Source organism: Dermacentor variabilis, chromosome 1 (genome assembly GCF_050947875.1).
Source record: "Dermacentor variabilis isolate Ectoservices chromosome 1, ASM5094787v1, whole genome shotgun sequence".
NCBI classification, from domain to species: Eukaryota; Metazoa; Arthropoda; class Arachnida; order Ixodida; family Ixodidae; genus Dermacentor; species Dermacentor variabilis.
Genome location: NC_134568.1, coordinates 97,410,507 through 97,430,282, shown reverse-complemented (window position 1 = coordinate 97,430,282; position 19,776 = coordinate 97,410,507). Strand labels below are relative to the sequence as shown.

Below are 19,776 nucleotides of genomic sequence, written 5' to 3'. Positions count from 1 at the left end.
TTCTTTGACGTGCACATACATACAAGTATACTGGCGTTTTTGCATTTCGCCCCCATCGAAATGCTGCCGCCGTTGCCGGGATTTGATCCCACGAACCCGTGCATAGCAGCGCAACACCATAGCCACTAAGCAACCACGGCGGGTAGCAAGAACAATAAGAAAGACTAATTACAGAAAGGAATAATTTAAGCACACTTATTCACAAACTGCATCTGCCACTTGCATGCGATAGCTTCAAAGAAAGGTGAAGGTCTTGTTAGACACATGATACACTTACGATATTGCGTCATGGTGCTGCAACACAGCCACGGCTTTTGCTGCACAAGAGAGAAGAATGACATCAGGCTTGTGTTTTTCAAGTAAGTAGTTTAGTAAACAGGATCATATTGCTTTGTTTCGCGGTTCGTGGTCCTGCATTCCACGTTTAGTGACCATCGGAGACGTTTTGAACATAGAAAAATGGACGTATGCCGACGCATTATTTATAATTTCTTATATTTATTTATCTTGCACAATACATAGCATTTCATGCGGGTTTGCGCTAAAATTAGCCTCCTGAGGAGATTCCGTGCTCCATCTGGGCGCAGCAGCTATATCACGTGACTAAAAACAAAAGAAAGATTGGGCACATATGCAACACAAAAATATAGCAAATGCTTTCTTTCAGGTAGATTTATTCTGGCTCAGAATGTACAAGTAAATTACATAGCAATACAAACAGGAGGAATAATAATATGCAACAACGAAGTGTACATACACATACACTCACGTCAGTAACGTAACAGAGTGGACCACCACAGAACCAGTAAAATAGGCTAAAAATGCCGAGCTATGAAGAAAATGCAAAAATAAATTCTAAAAAAAGTCATGATGCAGATTCAAGAATGATAGAACAAAATGACAGTGTATGATAATTGCATTACTTGAGTTAAACATCTCTGTATTCCAGCAAGATGGCGATTCAGGCCAGTTGGCCGATATTCATGTTGAAGTTTTTTGAAGCGCGGTGACAGAAAGAGATTAAGGCGCTTGTCCTGTTCTTCTTACATGTTCTCTACCTTCTTGTATTTGTCGCCGGGCATAAAACAAAGAAAAGAAGAGAAAAACTTAAACATCAGTATCTATGTTCGCCCATGCTTCACTACTGGGGCCGAATTCACAAAGCTTTCCGTTCGTAAGTGATGTTTTTCACTGGCTGATCGCCTTCGTTAATAATGTGTCCTACATCACTATTCGCTGGCACGAACGCTTTTAGAATAAGAACGTTTTGTGGATGCGGGCGCTGGTTCCAATGGATTAAATAGCGATCGGATTGTGAACTTATTATCAATTAGCAGTGAGACCAGCCAGACAAAGGTTCTGTTTGCTACCCTACGTAGGTAAAAAGGGGTTAAGGGATAAAAATAAAGAAAGGCGAGAGAACAGACAGGGTGCCGCTTCATCCGGAGGCGCACATCAACATCCCCGTCGGTCTGCAAATTTCACGAACTGGGACCGAATTCACAAAGCTCGTTGGATCGAATCCACAAAGCTTTTCATTCGTAAGTGCTCGCTGTCATTAGGCGGTCGCCTTTGCTAGTGGGTACCCGGCATCAGGATTATCTAGAATTTTCTCTTACGAACAGTTCAAGCGAAACAGATTGTACTGAATACGGGCTGTTATTCGTGAATGCTTTTGCCATTGGCCAGCCGTCTTCGTTAATGGTATGTCAAGCATGAGGATTGATTGGTATTTGGGATTACGAACAATTCAAGCGTAAGGGCTCTTTGTGAATATGGTCCCTGCATTTGGGGCGCCATAATGTAAAGTTATTTGATAGTGATTTTATTCCAATTTTCTTACGTCAAATTTACGCAACAGCTAGCCGACGCAAGCATCGGGCGCTGACACGCAAGGTTGTTTGAAAAGCTCAATCAACCGCTTTCCTCGTTTATAGAAACGTAACTTTTGTTTGCTTTCAAAGCGGATAGCATTGCCTACATTGACTGGCTCTTCTTATCTGTTTGGCTGACAAAAGGCGTGGAACACACAGAAGTGGAGAAGGTTTTGGTGGGGCCGGGCGAGCGCAGTGAAAGTAGATAACTGAATAAGGAGGGTGGTGCCGGTGTCCGCGATTAGCCCGCTTCCCCTTTCTTAGCTTGCGGTGACTCGTCGACGATCACGGCGTCGTTCAACGAGGCGTTAATGATGCCGCCAAAACGGATGCTCAATGAAGGAGATATGGCATTACGATGTTGTATACGTGCAAAAAGAGCTCAGGAACGTTTTACGGGTACCCAAAATTTTTAATATGCGCAAAGAAATCAACTCTCGATCCGAGTAGCTGTCGCCAGAGCGATTGGTGGACAGCCATTTTCTATTCCTTTCACAACAGGGCAGTCTCCAGGTATTCCAAAAAAAGTTCAGTTTTCTTCGGCATAATAATGAATCTCAATTTTCTCAATCGGGAAAGGCTAATGGTGGCAAATGAGTGGAATCGGAAAGAAATGTTTTTCTCTTCTTCGGTTTAATCAAGCGTAGTTAGTGTTTACACTTCATTTTGATATGGGCAGTTTTCGCGACGCTTCGTTACAGACAGGCGAAGGGGGCGCGGCATTAAAAATGTTTGACCAATCGCGGAGGGTTAACGAAGAATTTGGGATAGAAAGATACTCGAATAGCTTGACGTTAAGCTCCCTCGAATTCGCAAAGCTTTTCATTCGTAAATGATCCTTGCCATGGGCCAGTCGGCTTCGCTAGTATGTCTGGCATCAGGATTGGATGAAATTTTCTCCTACAAAACAATTCTACCGTGAGAACTTTTTGTGTATACGGGGCCTGAAGTTTGAAAAGTGAATAGCTCGGTAAATGAGACCAATAGCGCAGGGAGCAGCCCTTTGGTTAAAAGAACATTGCAGGTGCGCTGGCTGAATAAGCCGCGTAAAGCGATGATCTGCCTCTCACCAAGAGTGTCGACGTCTGCGCTGTCGTCAAGCTGCCCGATGACCTTGAGCTGCTTGCATGCCTGTCAACAAAGGAGGTGTGAGGGAACACGCGCGCACTTAGCAGGGCCGCGAGCCGTGCTCGTTTGATCAGGACGAAAGCAATGAGCCCCAATGAAGATGTGAAAATTGAGGCCCCACACACAGACACGCGTGTCCCGAGACACAGAGTGACCAGCAAGCTTTGAAACACTTTCTCATTATAAAAGCGAGTAGCCCCTAATGCATGCGTGAGAACTTCATCGTGCTTCTCTGTCATGCGGGGGAGCATTCCTCGGTAGCTGAGCCTGTCGACTTCTTCCGATTTCCCAACCCTAGTACCCTCAGTAGGCCGATGAGTCAGCCATATTTCAATACAACTTCATCATCACCATCATGCTCTATGTGCACGTGCGCATACCTGGAGAACACCGTTGGCGTGGCGCGCGAAGTACTTGAAGTTTGGCCGGCTCGTGTAGTAGCCGGTCCAGTAGGCGTGATCCTGGTCGGCGTACGGGAAGAAGTCGTCCGAGAACTCGGGCCACCGCAGGCCGCTCTCGTGCAGCGCCTTCAGGTAGCAGGCGGGAGTCGAGTAGAAGGCGTGCACGCGGCTGCCATTCGCTTGCTGAACACGAAAACAGGCACGAGGGACATCGTGGTCGAACGCTTATAGTTCAGGTATGACAACGTTACCTCACGGGACGTGTTATCAAAAAATTACACTGAATAAGGTACTGGCTCTCAATGGGAGTAAAATATTCCGCAAGAATCGCGAAGCAGGTTGCTATATAGAGAAACACACACACAGATGGGGCGCTATAACGTAAAGCTATTCCAAGCTTTCCTATTCCAATTCTGTAATCAGCTCTGCGCGATTGGTCAAAAAACTTTTTTTGGACCACTCCCATTTCGCCTGTCTGTCATGCGACGTCACGTAAACCACGATAGGTCCCAATCTGAGATGACGTGTAATTATGCATGATTCGACCACGCAAAAGAACAAAAATAATTATTTCTCATTCGAAGCCTTTTCGACATTAACCCTCTGTTTCAGGCTGCACTCACCTCACCTGTCTGTCACTCGACGTCACAAAACCGCGAAAACTCATTGCGTCAAAGTAACGTGTACGCGTCAAAGAGGAATTATTATGCCGAAAAAAACAGTATTTTTTTCTGAATAGCCGGAGACTGCTCTGCTCCGAAAGGAATAGAAGATGGCTACCACCGATGGCTCAGACACTGGCTACTCGCACAAGCCGGAGAGCATGGGTTTTTTTCGTGGCCGTATAACGTTATCGAGCTCTTTCGCCACGTATACAACATCGCTCTGCCAACTCTTCCTTGCTGAGGATCCGTTTCAGCGGCATTTTCAGGTTGCACGCTTACACACACGCTTAGGTTACACGCCTTAGGTTGCACGCTGCCGCGATTTTAGACAAGCCACCGCAAGCTATGCAAGGGAAAGCGGACCAATCGCAGATGTCAGCACCTCCCTCTTGATCCGGTTATCTATATGTTCAGTGCGCTGGCTCGGCCCTATCGAAACTATTTCCACTTGAGCGGGCTCCTCGCCTATCGTCAGCCAATTAGATAAGAAAAAGCGCTCAATGTAGGCAATGTTATTCGTTTTGAAAGCAAACGAAAGTGGCCTCCTATAAACGAGTAGAGCGTTTGATTGGGCTGTTCAGGCAACGCAGCGAGTAACCGCCCGAAGCTTGCGTCGGCGTTTACGTAAATTTGACGTCAGAGATTGGAATAAAGACATATTGGAATAAGTTTACGTTATAGGGCCCATGATACAAATGCATGCGCCACACAAATGACTTCAGGTATGACAGCAGCTGTGAGAAATGTGGAACGGCAATGATATCAGACACACAGTCATAGAAAGCTGGAAACCTCTGTGCCCCAAATAAGGCCAACGCTCAAAACTTCACTGAAAGAGCGCTAAAGCACTTTTAACAAAGCTGTAGAATGCCTCACCTAGAAAAACAAAAGAAGAACGTGATGACAAAAAACAGAGGGCAATAAGCAGACACATTTAAGCGCTTCAGAATAAGCCATGTAGCAACCAGACCGAGTGAACACAATCCTCCACCAGGATATTTGTAGAATGCATCTGGATATTCACGGGCACGATTTCTAAAATTAGTCACGGCAGCTACACAACGTTTTCAGTTTCAAGCGTATCTTCGGAAGCACGCAAGCACTTCATTCCCCTGCATTGTCTCGGGCCATCACGTGTTGAAATCTTACTTAGCACATCACTTCCTCATCTGATCACCATATTTTCCGTGCCAGCTTGCACTGGTATGTTTCATCCTAACACTGTTTTTGCTTTGTTCCATGTTTGCATGTTAGTGTTTATTATTGTGTTGATGTTGCTGCTTTGTTCCATTCCATACATTTTTTCTCCAACATCTAATATTATGTATTAAGGATTGCAATATGATGTTCCTTGTTTACGTTACCTTTGTTTCTGAGCTCGCTGCTTCAGTCGTTCGTTGAGTGCCTCGTGCTCTTATTTCATTTCGTAATGCGGGCACGCAGGCGAAACTGGACGAGGCAGAAACGTCTTCTTCGCCCGAAGGCGGAGATGGACTTACAGGAGCAAAGAAGAAAGAAACGTCGAGAAAGGGACTGGGAGAACGGCCATAAACAAGGTAGAATGAACAGGTTGTGCGTTGAAAGGCGCTGTTATACGCTGAAGTGACGAATGACAAAATTGCATCCCAATTTCTGCGATCCGGTTGAATATAGGCGGCTATCATGACAGTGAGCGTAGGATGAAACCGCTCAGTCAGGTCATTGGTATGAGGATGGTAACTTGAAGTAGTCTTATGGGTAGTGCCGAAGGCTTGGACTGCCAGTTGCGAAAGGGATGCCTTTTCACGGTCGTTCAGAAAGACACGAGGAGTGCAGTGACGCAGGATAATGGGTTGAAGAATGACGGCAGCAACTTCATAAGCAGAGGCAGACCTCACAGAAGCTGTTTCGGCATAGCGCATCAGGTGGTCGATGGCTGTCCCTATCTATCGACTAACGGCAGGAGTAATAGGAGGATGCCCATAGAGATCGATGCCAACAACGTCGAACGGTTCTGTAGGACACGATACTGGTAGTAGCTGTCCAGCAGGAGCTGATGTTGGCCGCTTTCGACGCTGACAAATGGCGCAAAAAGCGACGTATCTCGCCACACTGGTAGGCAGGCCAGGCCAGTATAAGCGACTTCTTACGCGGTCGTAAGTTTTTTGCATACAAAGGTGGCCAGAAATCAAATCGTCATAAAAGGCCTGAAGGACACGCACAAGAAGGCAGCGAGGCAGAACAGGCACCCAGCGTCGACCGCCAGGATGATGGATATGGTGGCACAGCACGGCGTTTTCCAGCTTTAATTGTGTCAGCTGCCGACAAAGGATCAAATCCTGGCCGTCCAGCGCGCCCGCGATCGGGCCGGCAGACTTGATCTGTCAGTCCCGTCGTGGGATTAGCCGGGTGCGCGTTTTATCGCGCTTTGCTGGACCAAATAAAAGTTCACTCACTCACTCACTCACTCACTCACTCACTCACTCACTCACTCACTCACTCACTCACTCACTCACTCACTCACTCACTCACTCACTCACTCACTCACTCACTCACTCACTCACTCACTCACTCACTCACTCACTCACTCACTCACTCACTCACTCACTCACTCACTCACTCACTCACTCACTCACTCACTCACTCACTCACTCACTCACTCACTCACTCACTCACTCACTCACTCACTCACTCACTCACTCACTCACTCACTCACTCACTCACTCACTCACTCACTCACTCACTCACTCACTCACTCACTCACTCACTCACTCACTCACTCACTCACTCACTCACTCACTCACTCACTCACTCACTCACTCACTCACTCACTCACTCACTCACTCACTCACTCACTCACTCACTCACTCACTCACTCACTCACTCACTCACTCACTCACTCACTCACTCACTCACAAAGTCGGACGTTGGGCGGGCGCGAAGCTCCACGAAGGCGATCTCTAATACGTCGACAGTACGAGACGGCAAGTTGTTAAGACGAAAATGATTCATGGTTGTCCCAAGTCAGGTCATCAAGAGCGGCGAAGGACAAAACTCCGCCGTAGAAGCGACGTAAGTGAGTGCGTCACTGGAGATCATTGCGGAACCATTGAGTGTGGCGGTAGGAAGCGGGTAGCGAGAAAGAGCGCCTGCGTCTTGGTGCTTTTTACGAGACTTGTAGATGATCTCAAAGTGTGATCTCAATCTATGATTCTTTCAGAGGAAGAATCCAGCGACCAAGATGTCCTGAAAAATAAGGCGTGGTTGTCCGTAAGGATGGTAAAGTGGACAAAACTCCGGCAGTGAAGATAATGGAGAAACTTCTGTACCGACCAAACGACAGCTAGCTACTCCTGCTCGGTGATGGTATAGTTCCTTGCGGCAGGTGTGATTACACTGCTGGAATATGCAACGACTCTCTCACGTGAATAATTGTCTCGCTGGAGGACAGCACCATAGCCATAGCCGCTATCGTTCATGTGTGCAGTCTCATCGAAATGACAAAGGACAGCCTCAGATGTGAGGGCGCCCTCCAACTGGTCAAAGGCAGATTCACATTCCGGAGACAACACGAACGGAGTACCAGAACCAAGTAAGCTGTGTAAAGGAGCAGTTATAGAGGCGAAGTCGCGTATAAATCGGCGAATATAGAAAGCAATTCCAAGAAAACTACGCAGGTCTTTGTTCCTTTCAGGACGAGGAAAGCGAAGCATCACCGAAATCTTGTCAGGTTCAGTACGAATACCATCCTTGCTCACAATGTGACCTAACACCTTGATTATCTTGCTTGCAAAATGGCAGTTTTTGGTGTTTAGCAGAAGACCAGCGTTGGCGACGCACGTAAGAACCTCGTCCAGACGTTGCAGGTGCTGGGCAAATGTCGATGAGAAAAAAAATTCACGGGGATTCTTATGTTGTCTCTAAGAGAGCTTGAAGGCGAAAGCCCAAGTGCCGATGCATTAAAATGTACGTTGCTAGTGTACGTTGTTTAGACATCCCTCTTAATTCCAAAGGTCTTTGGTTCAACTCCCACCCAAGATCGCGGGTTCGAGTGCATTAATTTACCCAATCTTAATTACCTGTGCCTTAATTTTCTTCGTCTTCATTAACACTAAAGGTCGTGGGTTGGAAAGCCTCAACTCTATCTTAATTAACTGTGTCTGAATTAACGTCGCCTTCATTAAGACCAAAGGTCATGGGCTCAACTCCCACGAATGGCCGTGACTTCGACTCCCACCAGAGGTCGATGGTTCGCAGCCTGTTTGTACGTTTCGTGACGTCGACGCGTTTTCGCTCATGGTCGACTGACCGATGTGACATACAAGGCTTTAGCCTTAATAACTATATCGTCCAGATAGCACAAGCAAGTCATCCACTTCAGGCCATGCAGAACGGCGTTAATCAAGCGCTCAAAAGTTGCGGGAGCATTGGAGAGGCTGAAGGGCATGACGTTGAACTCGTAAGGGCCTTCTGGGGTTGCAAACGCCGTTATTTCTTTGGCGTCTTCGTGCATCGGGATTTGTCAGTAACCTGAACGTAGACAGAGACTGGAGAAGTACTCGGCGCCTTGCAGGGAATCGAGTTGCATCGTCAATGCGAGGCATGTGCTATACATCCTTGCGCGTGATCCTGTCGAGTGCTCGGCAATTGACAGAAAATCGCACGGAGCCAGCTTATTTTTTTCAGACCAATACAATGGAAGGCGATCAAGAGGCGGATTATCGTACGTTGCAACATATCGGTGACATTTTCCTTATAACTTTCCCTTCGGCTAGAGACACGCAATACGGCAGGCGACGCACGATGGATCTGCCGTCTGTCTGAATCCGATGCGTTGCGACAGAAGTCTGTCCCATTGTCGAAGAATGGATGCCAAATGAACGTTCAGGCCTCTTCAACAAGGCAAGCAACTGTTGTGTCTGTGAACGGGTCAAGTCGGAGCTGATTACGGCTGCAAGAGCAGAGGCAAGATGAGAATGTTCAGCATGAGGGATTTCAGAGGGAGCAGCCTCAAGAGGAACGACAGAGAGGGTCTGAATCTCCTACGCAAGCCAAAGTTGCCTTTAGAAACAAAAATTTCGGAAGTGTTGTGTTCATTGTGGCGAAAAACGCAGAACCATCATCAAATCTAACTAGGCCTGATACAATGGCTATCTCCTTCGTAAACCAACGCGCAGAAGGTAACGCTAACACATCGCCATGGTTGATGACGGCTGACGTGATCGTAAGAACTTGCTGACAGCCTGGAGGTAGCTGAGTATCACGCCACCATGGCCGTGAGTTGTGGCGTTGGCTAGCACTACCAGGGATAGATCTAGTACACATATATCTAAGAAAGTGAACAGGAAAACTGTGCAGCAGTAGCTCAATCGGTAACAGCATCGCACACGTATAATGCGAAATCGTGGGCTCAGATCCCACCTGCGACAAGTTGCTTTTTCGTCCACTTTCTTTCCCCTTTACGGTATCATTTCTGCATATAATCTCACAAAAGAAAGCAAACAAGTTATTTAGTTCATGCTTTCCTTGGTTTCATCGTCTGTTGGCTTCATATAATTGTAACTATATCAGCTGTTCCTGCGAAGCTCTTAAGCGATTTTTAGAAATCGCCTGTGGCAGACAGTACAATTCTAGTATTTGAGCTGGTCTACTCAAAGAGGCGGATATTACTTGTCCAAGAAATCGGAATTCACAATCGACTTATTAGCAAAATTCACTAATTAATTTTTTAACTAATGGCCGATGGCACATATTGCAATTTAGAAATTGTAGCCGGGGAGTTCGCAAAGCGGATCCACTTGGAACAAATTCTCAGGATGACAGAGTTTCCCGAACTTTGTAAAGAAATACATTGGCAGTCCAGTTACTTTTGTGCTTCAACGCATAAAACGGCGTTTTGTAAAAGAAAGCAAGTGGAATGACAGTGAACTTTGACCACGAGTTTGAAATCGCATATCGTGAAAATGGTGTCATTCATAGAATTATTTTTAATTGCATAAGCCGTGCAGCCTCACCGGCTACATTTTGTAAATTGCAATGTCGTTAGTAAAAACGTAGTTAGTCAAATTATGTCAATTCGTCTATTACGCTTTTCCATTTGTCGCGCAAGTAATGTCCCCCTCAGCGTGAAAACCTACTCTAGGACTATAACTGTGCATATGTGTGTGTGTATATATATATGTATATATATATGTATATATATATATATGTGTGTGTGTGTGTGTGTGTGTGTGTGTGTGTGTGTGTGTGTGTGTGTGTGAAGGAAGGAAAGCCTTGGAGAGGCTCCGGCCCGCGCGCGGACGTGTTGGAAGAAGTGTGGGGGAAGTCACGTACTGTTTTTCGCAAAGCAGCCCTGGGAATGGTACCTAAAGCGTAAACACTGCCATGGTAACCCATTCCTGAAGCTCTCGCTGCCGCTCTAGGCCTCTGAAAATTGAGGTTGGGTCTTTCCGCCCGTGTCTTTCTCGCAGCAGATTCTGTTCGCGAGACAACCTGACTTTGGAACGTGGTGTGCAAGCAGGAAAGTTGTGTTTAGGGTCTGTGAGTGCGAGTGTCAGTGACACATTCAAGTAATCACGGCGCGGGTCTTCGTCATCTTCTTCAACGTGCCACGGAAAAGCACAGGAGCGCGTCTGCGTCACTAGAACTGTTACAGAAGTTTCGTAGGCTCTGTTGTGACGCGCGTCAGCAGCACACACTACCGGCGGCTCGTAGCAATGCAATTCAAAGCTCCCGCCTATCTGCTCCGGCGAGCAGAGTGGAGGCACAACGGGAGATGACACACCAACATGGCTGCGTTTCGGGCTTCAAAAACATGACGTCAATGCTCCTCCTGTTTTGTTTCTATCCTCCATATATATATATATATATATATATATATATATATATATATATATATATATATATATATATATATATATATATATATAAACACAGAACTAGCCTAAAGAAAGACGTAACCCAAATCGTAGCGAGTGGAAAAAGCTGCCTTTAGTTGAACATGCTAGGATTTTCAGACGACGAATGTTATAGCTGACCGAGGCGTACACGCGCCTTCATTCAGACGAAGCAATAATTGCAGTTTTCCTTTTGTTATGGCTGGACACTTGTGTAACTTGTGGGGCCGTATTTTGTGGCAATCTACGAAGAAAAAAAATTTCTCTTTTTCTTTCGGGGCCAAAGCAACGTCATAAACAGCATTGAGTGGCTTCCATTACACATATTAGATGTCTCGGTGCTCGTACCGTGACCAGAGCTGGCGCGTGCACGCGTGTGTAATTAAGGAACCCGTACTAGGCCCCCTTAAGGCCTAATATACGGGGAGCGCAAGGTGTGCTAAAGAAGGGCTAGAATCGCCACAACAACAGAAACAACTCTTAATGGCTGTCAGTACAGTTATTAGACGTCTTGGCTCTGGTGCTGTGACCGGGGATGGTGTTTTCGTGCGTGTATAATTAAGGAACTACTACGTCCCGTGACAGTGGCCCCGTGCGACTCTTAGTATGCTTCACTGCATAACAGATCTATATAACGGCGAAGCTGGCTTAAGCAACCCGGCCATTATGCAACGCATATTAGACCTTTGGCTCATGCGCACTCCTCAACGCACGCTTCGATATGAAGTCAACTGAATTATGCTCACACCGCCCACTTACAATTGGCTCGGATTTAAATTCGACTTGACGTAGCTACCTAGCGCATAATCGCAGTTACGATGCGGCTGTGCTGCATGACGCGGTGTTCTCTTTTTATTTTTATTTATGTATTCTAGGGAGGGGGGCGCAGTACTTCAGAAGCATTATGGCCATGCCCGTACAATGGGGAGGATTAGTCGCAATTCGGGAGTCTCCCGGACAAATAGGAAGAGTTGACAAACCATGCAGAGTACATCGTCTAAAATTATGTGTAAAATATAAACGTTCGGCACCAGAGTACGCGTTTAGAATGCCTGTGTCTTCAAGGAAATACGCAAGTGCATTGAGTGCTTCTTGCTGCGCTGTTTTCGATGGCCACGGGCCGAGCAGTTTTAGGAGCGAGAAAGGTCAATGCGCATCGATTCCGTGCACTTCTTGTCCTCTCTGCCACATATGCGTTGCATATGCGTGTCCGGGAAAATGGTAGTTGTTGCAGCCTCAAGCCATGACTCAATAAAGGAGTAGACAGTCAACGCCTTCGTCGTCACTGCCACAGGAACAAGCCGGGAATGACATGTGTTTTATGTGGTACGTAAAATGTTTTGTACTAATTTATTTTATACATGCGAAAGTATTGTATGGCTCCTGAAGCGGAAAATTTAGCGGCGTGGCCGGAGATCGTACAAAAAGTCACGTGGTCACAACGATGCGTTCGCGCCACTGCTCGCGCGTTCGTCGTCGTCTTCTTCCACAGCTGGCTCCGATACCGCTCCTCATGCCAGCGTTCCCATAGTGCCCCTCCCTCTGCGAAGGCGCTGACCGCACTGGCCCGCTGCCAGCTGTCGGTGCGGTGATTTCGGTGAGTTCTGTCGTGCGCTCCTATGGACGAACCTTCGACTTCGACTTCTCAGTCAGTAGCTGCGCCCGGCTCTCTTAGACGTCCACGCAAGTACTCGACCGAGGCCGAGACACGTGGTGCGAGAAATGATACAAGGAAACCAATACCATTACGTTTCGTAAAACGAGTCGTTATCGGGTGTACGTCGCAGTTCTTTCGCATTCATCCACGTAGGATGCCCAAGTACCTTTGACTTCTTATTTATTTATTTGCCAAACGTACCATTTAGTAGAAGCTGATCCTAAACAGAGCACCACGGGTATATACAACACACAATCATCTGCAAGCAGAAAAAAGCGCAGTCGACTAAGGCACAGTGAACCAAGGAGCTGGAGGAGTTAGTGTCTTGGTAGCTCTTGAAAGGTTGAGATTCAAATTGTACTGCTTCGTAAATGATCGATTCCTGATTATTTCTTTCAAATCAGATGGACATAAGCATTTCCTTCGTTAGTACTTCTTAATATGCATCGCATATCCATTGGTGGGAAAGGAATAAGGTGAACTTCCGCATCCTTATGAGGCCATTTCACCAGCGAGTCCAGTAATTCATCTCCTGTTGTGCCTACATGTCCTAGGACTCACTGCAGTAACACTTATTGTTTTCACTGAGCAGCCCGAGTTAAAAACTTTAGTATCGAATGCATAGTTATACATGCGTGTGGTTGGCTTTCGTCGATAGTTTCGAGACTTGCTGAAGCCGACAAGGTGTTTGTACCGATTGTCCTTTCTTTTTTCGTATTTCGTATATGTTAAAAAGTCTGTGGCTTGGACCACTGACACTAATTTTGCTGCTGTTTACGACTACGTGCGTCCCGGCCGACAAGCGTGCTTCTCTTGTAAGGCCCGGATGGCATAGGCTGCTGTCGCAGATTCTTTTCGACAGAACCATCCATGTATATAAACATGTACAGAGCCCCGATATTTGCTAAATAGTGGATGTAATGCCGATTGTTTCGCTGCGAATGTCGAAGCGTCGCGTTTCCTTTGAAGACCGTCGAGTGGTGTTTCTGTTTTCGATACCTGAAAAGCAATGGAGAGTACCAGACGGCCGAGTTCCAAAAAAAGCCGACTGGGGAAGCCGTACACTTGAAACACGGCGTGCATTTGCGTATACCGGCATTATAAAATATGAAGACGCCAAATAAACGGACACACACAAGAGAAGAGAACGGGACAGGGCGCCACAATGAACAGCTACCAACTAGCCCAACAAGAAGTGCTTTTAAGCGTATACCGGCAGTTTTCCATCAGTGAAAGGTGTTTAGATACTCTTTTGCTCTAAGCTCTCGTACGCGTCTGTTTCGCTGACAGGCGGTACTTCATGCAAAATCTGTTTTACCTGTGAGCTACACACGAACGCAACGAGACCATAGAACCTGCTGGTAAAAGTGGCTGACCTCTGCGTTGATGTGATGGATGAGGCTGTCGAGGTTGCGAAACCACTTAGAAGCGTCCCTGTAGTGGAAGTCCATGCCCATGGTCACTACGGTGTGGTTCGTGGAGTAGTGCTTGGCCTGAGAAGAAGGGCAACGAACAAAATTTGACAATTTTGCGTCAAAGTACAGCGCCTGCAGTGCAGTGAACAGGTACAGATGATAGAGAAATATTTGTGACAATTACGGAAGGCATGAAAAAGTTGTATTTTCTGGAAACTGAAGTTCGCATTAATGAGCTGAAAGGTGTACTCTGCACTTTCGTGCGTGATTCAGGAGAACAGTACGCCCTTGGATTCGGGATATTCAGCTTCTTGAGAGTTCCTGCCTTACGAACATTTCTGTGAAAACTTGCATGCAGGGTAAAGTCGAAATAAGCAGGAAATTTGCTTCCGCGGACCCAGAAGTCGCGCAGAGCGTGTTCAAGCTGGTTAATTACTTGTCGATATTCAGTCCAGCGTTTTCTTTCCTTATTTTTTTAATGCAGTACAACAAACTAAATATTTTTTTTATTATTATTTGGCCTTGAACTAACTTGCGTTGCTTGAACGTGCAACCGCGGTACATTTGCAAACCTAATTTCCCGCGCAACATTGTTTGCTAAGCTCGTTGAAAGCTGCTGTCGCAGATATGCTCGTAACTACGTACTAGCGCGACTTTGAAAAAAAAAAAAAAATCATTGGCCACCTGCAAGCACCGGAACACTTGCGAAATTCGAGACAGATTTCCAAATATCGCGGTCGACTCAGATAACACGACAGTCTCCACTTACCTGTTTAGCGACGATATGAAGAAACTCTCTCGCCCTCCTTTGTCCGTTGTATGCCTGGCATGAAATAAAAATGAAGTTTGCGTTGCAGCATTGATCACTCAGCGCCAGAAAAAGCGCGACGTATTTTCGATACCTGCTCCGTTTTATAAATGAAAGCGTGTCACGAACCAAGGATTGCTAAGCTTGCGACACAAAACTACAACAGACACGCCTTGCACGGCGATAAAACTACCACTGAAACAAGATACTCATAGGTCTGGTTTCGGTGAGATGATCACGGCAGAAAAAAAAAGTAAAGTTGCGAAATGCACCTATCCAGCTCTCTTCAGCGAAAATCCCAATATAAATGGCGAAAACATGAGATCAATCTTGCTCGTCTGCAACACGATGCCTCTGCGTGCAAGTTTGTCGTCGCTAGGCTGGGTCACGACGGTTGAAATTTTAGACTTCATCGAAAATCTATAACAGTTCCGCTTGCAGCCCAACTAGTCGCGGTTATTTCTGTTCATTTCTTGATAGGACGCCAGTAAGGAACACTGAGTTTAAACCTCGACGAGCGGTTTCGCACACCGCGATCCTGTCCCACCTTTTTTTGTCTAGCTTTTACGTTTCGTAAGAAAAACTGAATTTCAACGCGACGAGATGATAACACGCGAAAGCACGAAATGGCCCTCTCGAGGGGCAGAAAAGCAAGCAAACAGTAGGATAGATCATAAGATTAGTCTTTTGAAAACACAAACAAGTCATTCTAATAAGTAAAATATGTAATATGCTAGTCGCGTAAGGCTCCATAACTCTGTCATAAAAAACATATATCTTCAAAACAACTTAATGAGCAAAACGAGAACAAAGTGAAAGCCGAGGCCAACGTTTTGACAGGTGGACTTGTCTTGTTCAAGGCGACGTATGCTTTCTTCGGCACGGTTGCGGCAGATGCTTTCCATCTCGCGCCTTCCCCGTGTTTTCCCTGGATTTCAAAACAACTTGCCTTTCAGTGATCATCTACATTGTGCACACACAGCTTGGACCCTTTAAGTGACAAGGCTGATTATCAGAGGACGAAAAATCACCGACTATTACGATACACCCAAATGCGAAATTTGAGCGCAGCTTTGCGCAGGTTTTCATTTCGCGATATATTGAGGCAAAGAATTTGAGAGAGGCATGAGAGACATGTAGCAGAGTCGACAATCGTCGAAAATATGATCTGCGTGACAGGCGCGCCGGCTTTTAACATGACTCGCCGAAGGTTCCAGTGTAATCACTGGTGCCACGGGGCTTCCAAAAAGTATTACGCAATTCGCGCCGCGCATACAATCAGATTACAAAACAATCGCAAACCATGACAATCGAAGCAAGCGCGAACGAGACCAAACCAAGCAAACCAAACAAGCGTCAGTGAGGGCTGACGTGAGCAGACGTTAATACGAAACGAGCGGTCTGGCAGAAACCAGATACGAGTATACGCATCGAGCGATCGGGCGGGTCCACATGACACCAGTTTCCCGCGCACACGTCATTGAAAGGGCCTTTCTCATTGGTCTCCGCCGTTCGCAGCTCACGTCCCCTTTCATTTCCCGCTCCGCCTTCGCTCTTTAATCTTTCGCTGTGCTCGTTCGCTCGGTTACGCTGACGCCAACGCCGACGCTCGCCACCGGAACGGGCGCCTAAGAGCTGCGCTCTAAAAAGAACCCGAAGGTCCTGATGCTCAACTCCGAGTGCCTGTAATGCGATAGCATTACCAGATCTTATCATCATTTGATGATTACCTATCGACATTTGCGCGACTTCTCCGGTAATTTGTGGGTTATTATGGCATTATCGTCAACTGCCACCGCCAACAAGTCTACAACGCCATTCAACTGAAATCCAACGGCACAATGACTGCTTTTTGCTTGTTGCTCTTAAACTCAATACATAGAACTTGCATATTGTGCAATAATGGAGTCAAGCCTCATTAATACTTGTCTTTAGTGTCTCCCGAAAGAATACGGGGTGAAAAATCAAAAGAGTGAACAACTCACGTCCAACGTCTCGTCCACACACCAGACGTCGAAGCAGAAGCCCGTTGGCGGCCAGTATACGTTTGGCAGGACACCCGTGAATATGTCTCCTTTCTCGCCTGCAAGTGGCCATAGCGCAAGTGGCTCGTGGGTCATAAAAAAAAGAAGGGTCAAAAGCAGCACACACACGCCCCCATTTTTCAGAATGACTTGCGTGTATAACGTTTCAAACTTACTTTAGTCTCTTTCAGATTTGTTTCAATATTGTAGCGATAATGTACGTGAAGTAGTTGTACGTTGTAGGATAGTTGGACATGACGAAACGGTGAATATACCATCATTTCCATACATGTCCTGACTCAATGTCCGTAACTAGTTGTAACGCTATCCTCGACGCACAGCATAAAATAATTGATTAGAAACTGCTCTCATACACAAGGCAGCTCCTATTAGTATAGCAATCGAGCAATGTGCGCGCGCGAACTGCGGTGTAAATAATAATTAATGAGACTTTACGTACCCAAGCTACCCCTGAGCGATGTTCGACACTGTAGACAAGACTTCTCGTTATGTAGGGCATTAATGTGGGGCTCTCTGAATGTGCAACGAAGCCATAGAACACGGACGTCTTTGCATTATGCGCCATCTGAACACACTATCACAAGTGGCAACGGAATCGGTGGCTTCGTGTTCGGCAGCAGGGCGCCATCGCCACCAATCCACTGCGATTGGTGAGTGCTTTCAATGAGAGAGAAACTGTTTTATGGGTATACTGTTTCATTCGGTGACGTTTGCGAAGTAGAAGACACTACATACATATAAGCAGGCATCTATCTATTAAATTATTTTCATCATAGATGACATTCCACCAGTATTCAGTCGCCATCAATGAGCATGTCAGGCGTTTTTGATGACGAAAACTTCTTTCAAAGCTTTGTGTGCGCGGTCGTTCATAGCTGGCGTTGTTACATGCAATGGGACGGTGGCTGGGCCTGGCGATATCTCCTGGCACGGCGTAGATACCACAAACACTCGTAATGCGGGTGTGCTTCATTTTTTTCCTTCTTATTTCTTTTCTTTTCTTTTTTTGGCTCTGCGCATGCATCATACCGATGTACTTGTCTGCTCTCCACAGGAACTCCATCTGCTTGGTGCGCTGCCGCCACTCTTTGTCATCGAGGTGAATGCGACCCAGGAACAAGCCGTCGAATCCCATCTAGAAGATGAAATGAGTGTGGTATAGAACAAAGGGGGGGGGGAGGACACAGCATAAAAGCACTCCGTAGTGATTTGGGAGGACGGGTCAAACCGACACTGTTATTCGCCCTGTGTAAACAGTCATTTTTTTCTTTCCCAAACACTTTCTCCGGAAAAAAACCCGGACACGATAGCCATATCTTGGGGGAAGAAATGCAGGGGGAAGAATGCAGGGCCAGTTAAATAGACAGGGAAGAAGCGCTCCACTTCCAACGATGGCATATTTCGAACGCTCGTTGAAGTAGAGGCTTTCGTCCTTGTTCGTTTCACCGTCCCTGTGTTGCCGTGAGCTGGTCTGCAACAACGAAATGTAATACCACGCGCGCAGTGTCGTGGAAACTTCGGACAAAGGTTAACCGAATAGTTAATTTGGAGCAGACCGCTTGTGCGGGCATGCACGTGACCGCGTACCTGTGCGAAGAGCGCGGCCTCCTGGCGTGCGTGTCCAAAGGGGTCGATCTGCCAGGCGACGCGCGAGCGGCCGCAATGGCCGAACGTAGCGTTCAGCCAGCGCAGTCCTAGCGACATCTCGTCCACCGTTGCTGTGTAGTGCGTGGTCGCCTCGTCGTTCATGCACCAACCGCCACCTGCAAACTCCAGCCGACCTGCGACGCCGTACGCACAATCAGTTCCCGAATATTGTACGTGACCGTAGCTGCTTCTATACCAGTGGCGTAGCCATGGGTTGAGTGGGGTGTTTCAGGTGTACACTGACCGAACTTCCAGTGTTTCTGTACCCTCATCCGCCGGTAGCTCTGTTTCAGGGGCTCGCTTATGCCTTCCATGCCGCCAACGCGCGGGAAAGAAAAGTACGGTAGAAGTATCTGATGACCCTGTGCGACGCTCACTTTTCAGTGCTGCACAGGCACATCGTTATATTTGCCTTACATGAAGTTTCCCAGGGTAAGAAATAGTAGTGATATTTATAGCTTGAAAAATTTGTGTGGCAGGCCATAGAACTTATGCCAGAGGGTGACTGCACCACTAAGGCTGGAGTCACTCCTTCGTCACAATATGCCGCACAAAGCGGAATTAAAAAGGAAGTAAAGAAAAAGAAAGAGCTCCAGAGAACGAAGTGTTAATTTTCGTGTTAATTAAATGTCGCTTAATACCTTCTGCAGCTATAGAATTTGCCCGATTAATATGAACCTTGTCGCCGTTATTAATGGAATCAAAGACTTATTACTCTGAAAGCCAGAATGTAGCGCTACATAATACTAGCGCCGAAAAACAATGAATACATAAAACAAATTCCAAAAATAAACCATCCGAAAGTGATACGAATTATTCGCAGTCCTTGAAATAGAGTGCTCATTACGTTTTAATGTGATATTAGCACCGTCACACCGGAACCGTTTTCCCTCATCGCTAGAATTAAGGACATTTCCTTGATGTAGAAGAAGTTACACGCGACACTATAAACCTTCGCTTCTTCTTTAACGGGGATCGTCAGGAACGACCTTATGGAGCTTTGTGGCACCGATACCTTTGGCAGAGCCTCGTGTTTGGAGAGGCTTCTTTAGGGTTCGTTCTTCATGATTAATACTAGTATTTTAGCGTTCTACCAACAGTCTACATCCTCTTTTCCAATCTTTGTTCTTTTAACAACGATATTTGCTATGCGGTCATCTAGCAGATCATCCCTATCTGTCGAAGCCTCGGTGAGGAGCAGGTCTCATAAAAAATGACAACTGTACAGCGCAACTCAAAGGGAATGTCTCAAGTGTAACCC

General features: G+C 46.5%; 1 protein-coding gene across 2 annotated transcripts in view; it reads right to left on the bottom strand.

Moving 5' to 3' along the window:
• The window catches only part of LOC142581362 (lysosomal alpha-mannosidase-like), a 636,884-nt gene that overhangs the window by 24,457 nt on the left and 592,651 nt on the right, over positions 1-19,776 (bottom strand). For both annotated transcript variants that reach the window (XM_075691205.1, XM_075691204.1), the window contains 8 exons: positions 18,456-18,649; positions 17,898-18,003; positions 16,809-16,906; positions 14,785-14,838; positions 13,977-14,093; positions 3,383-3,586; positions 2,945-3,005; positions 278-317 (listed from right to left, as the gene is read on the bottom strand). In XM_075691205.1, the coding sequence (XP_075547320.1) occupies positions 278-317; positions 2,945-3,005; positions 3,383-3,586; positions 13,977-14,093; positions 14,785-14,838; positions 16,809-16,906; positions 17,898-18,003; positions 18,456-18,649 (874 nt within the window). The remainder of the gene's footprint in view (positions 1-277; positions 318-2,944; positions 3,006-3,382; positions 3,587-13,976; positions 14,094-14,784; positions 14,839-16,808; positions 16,907-17,897; positions 18,004-18,455; positions 18,650-19,776) is intronic.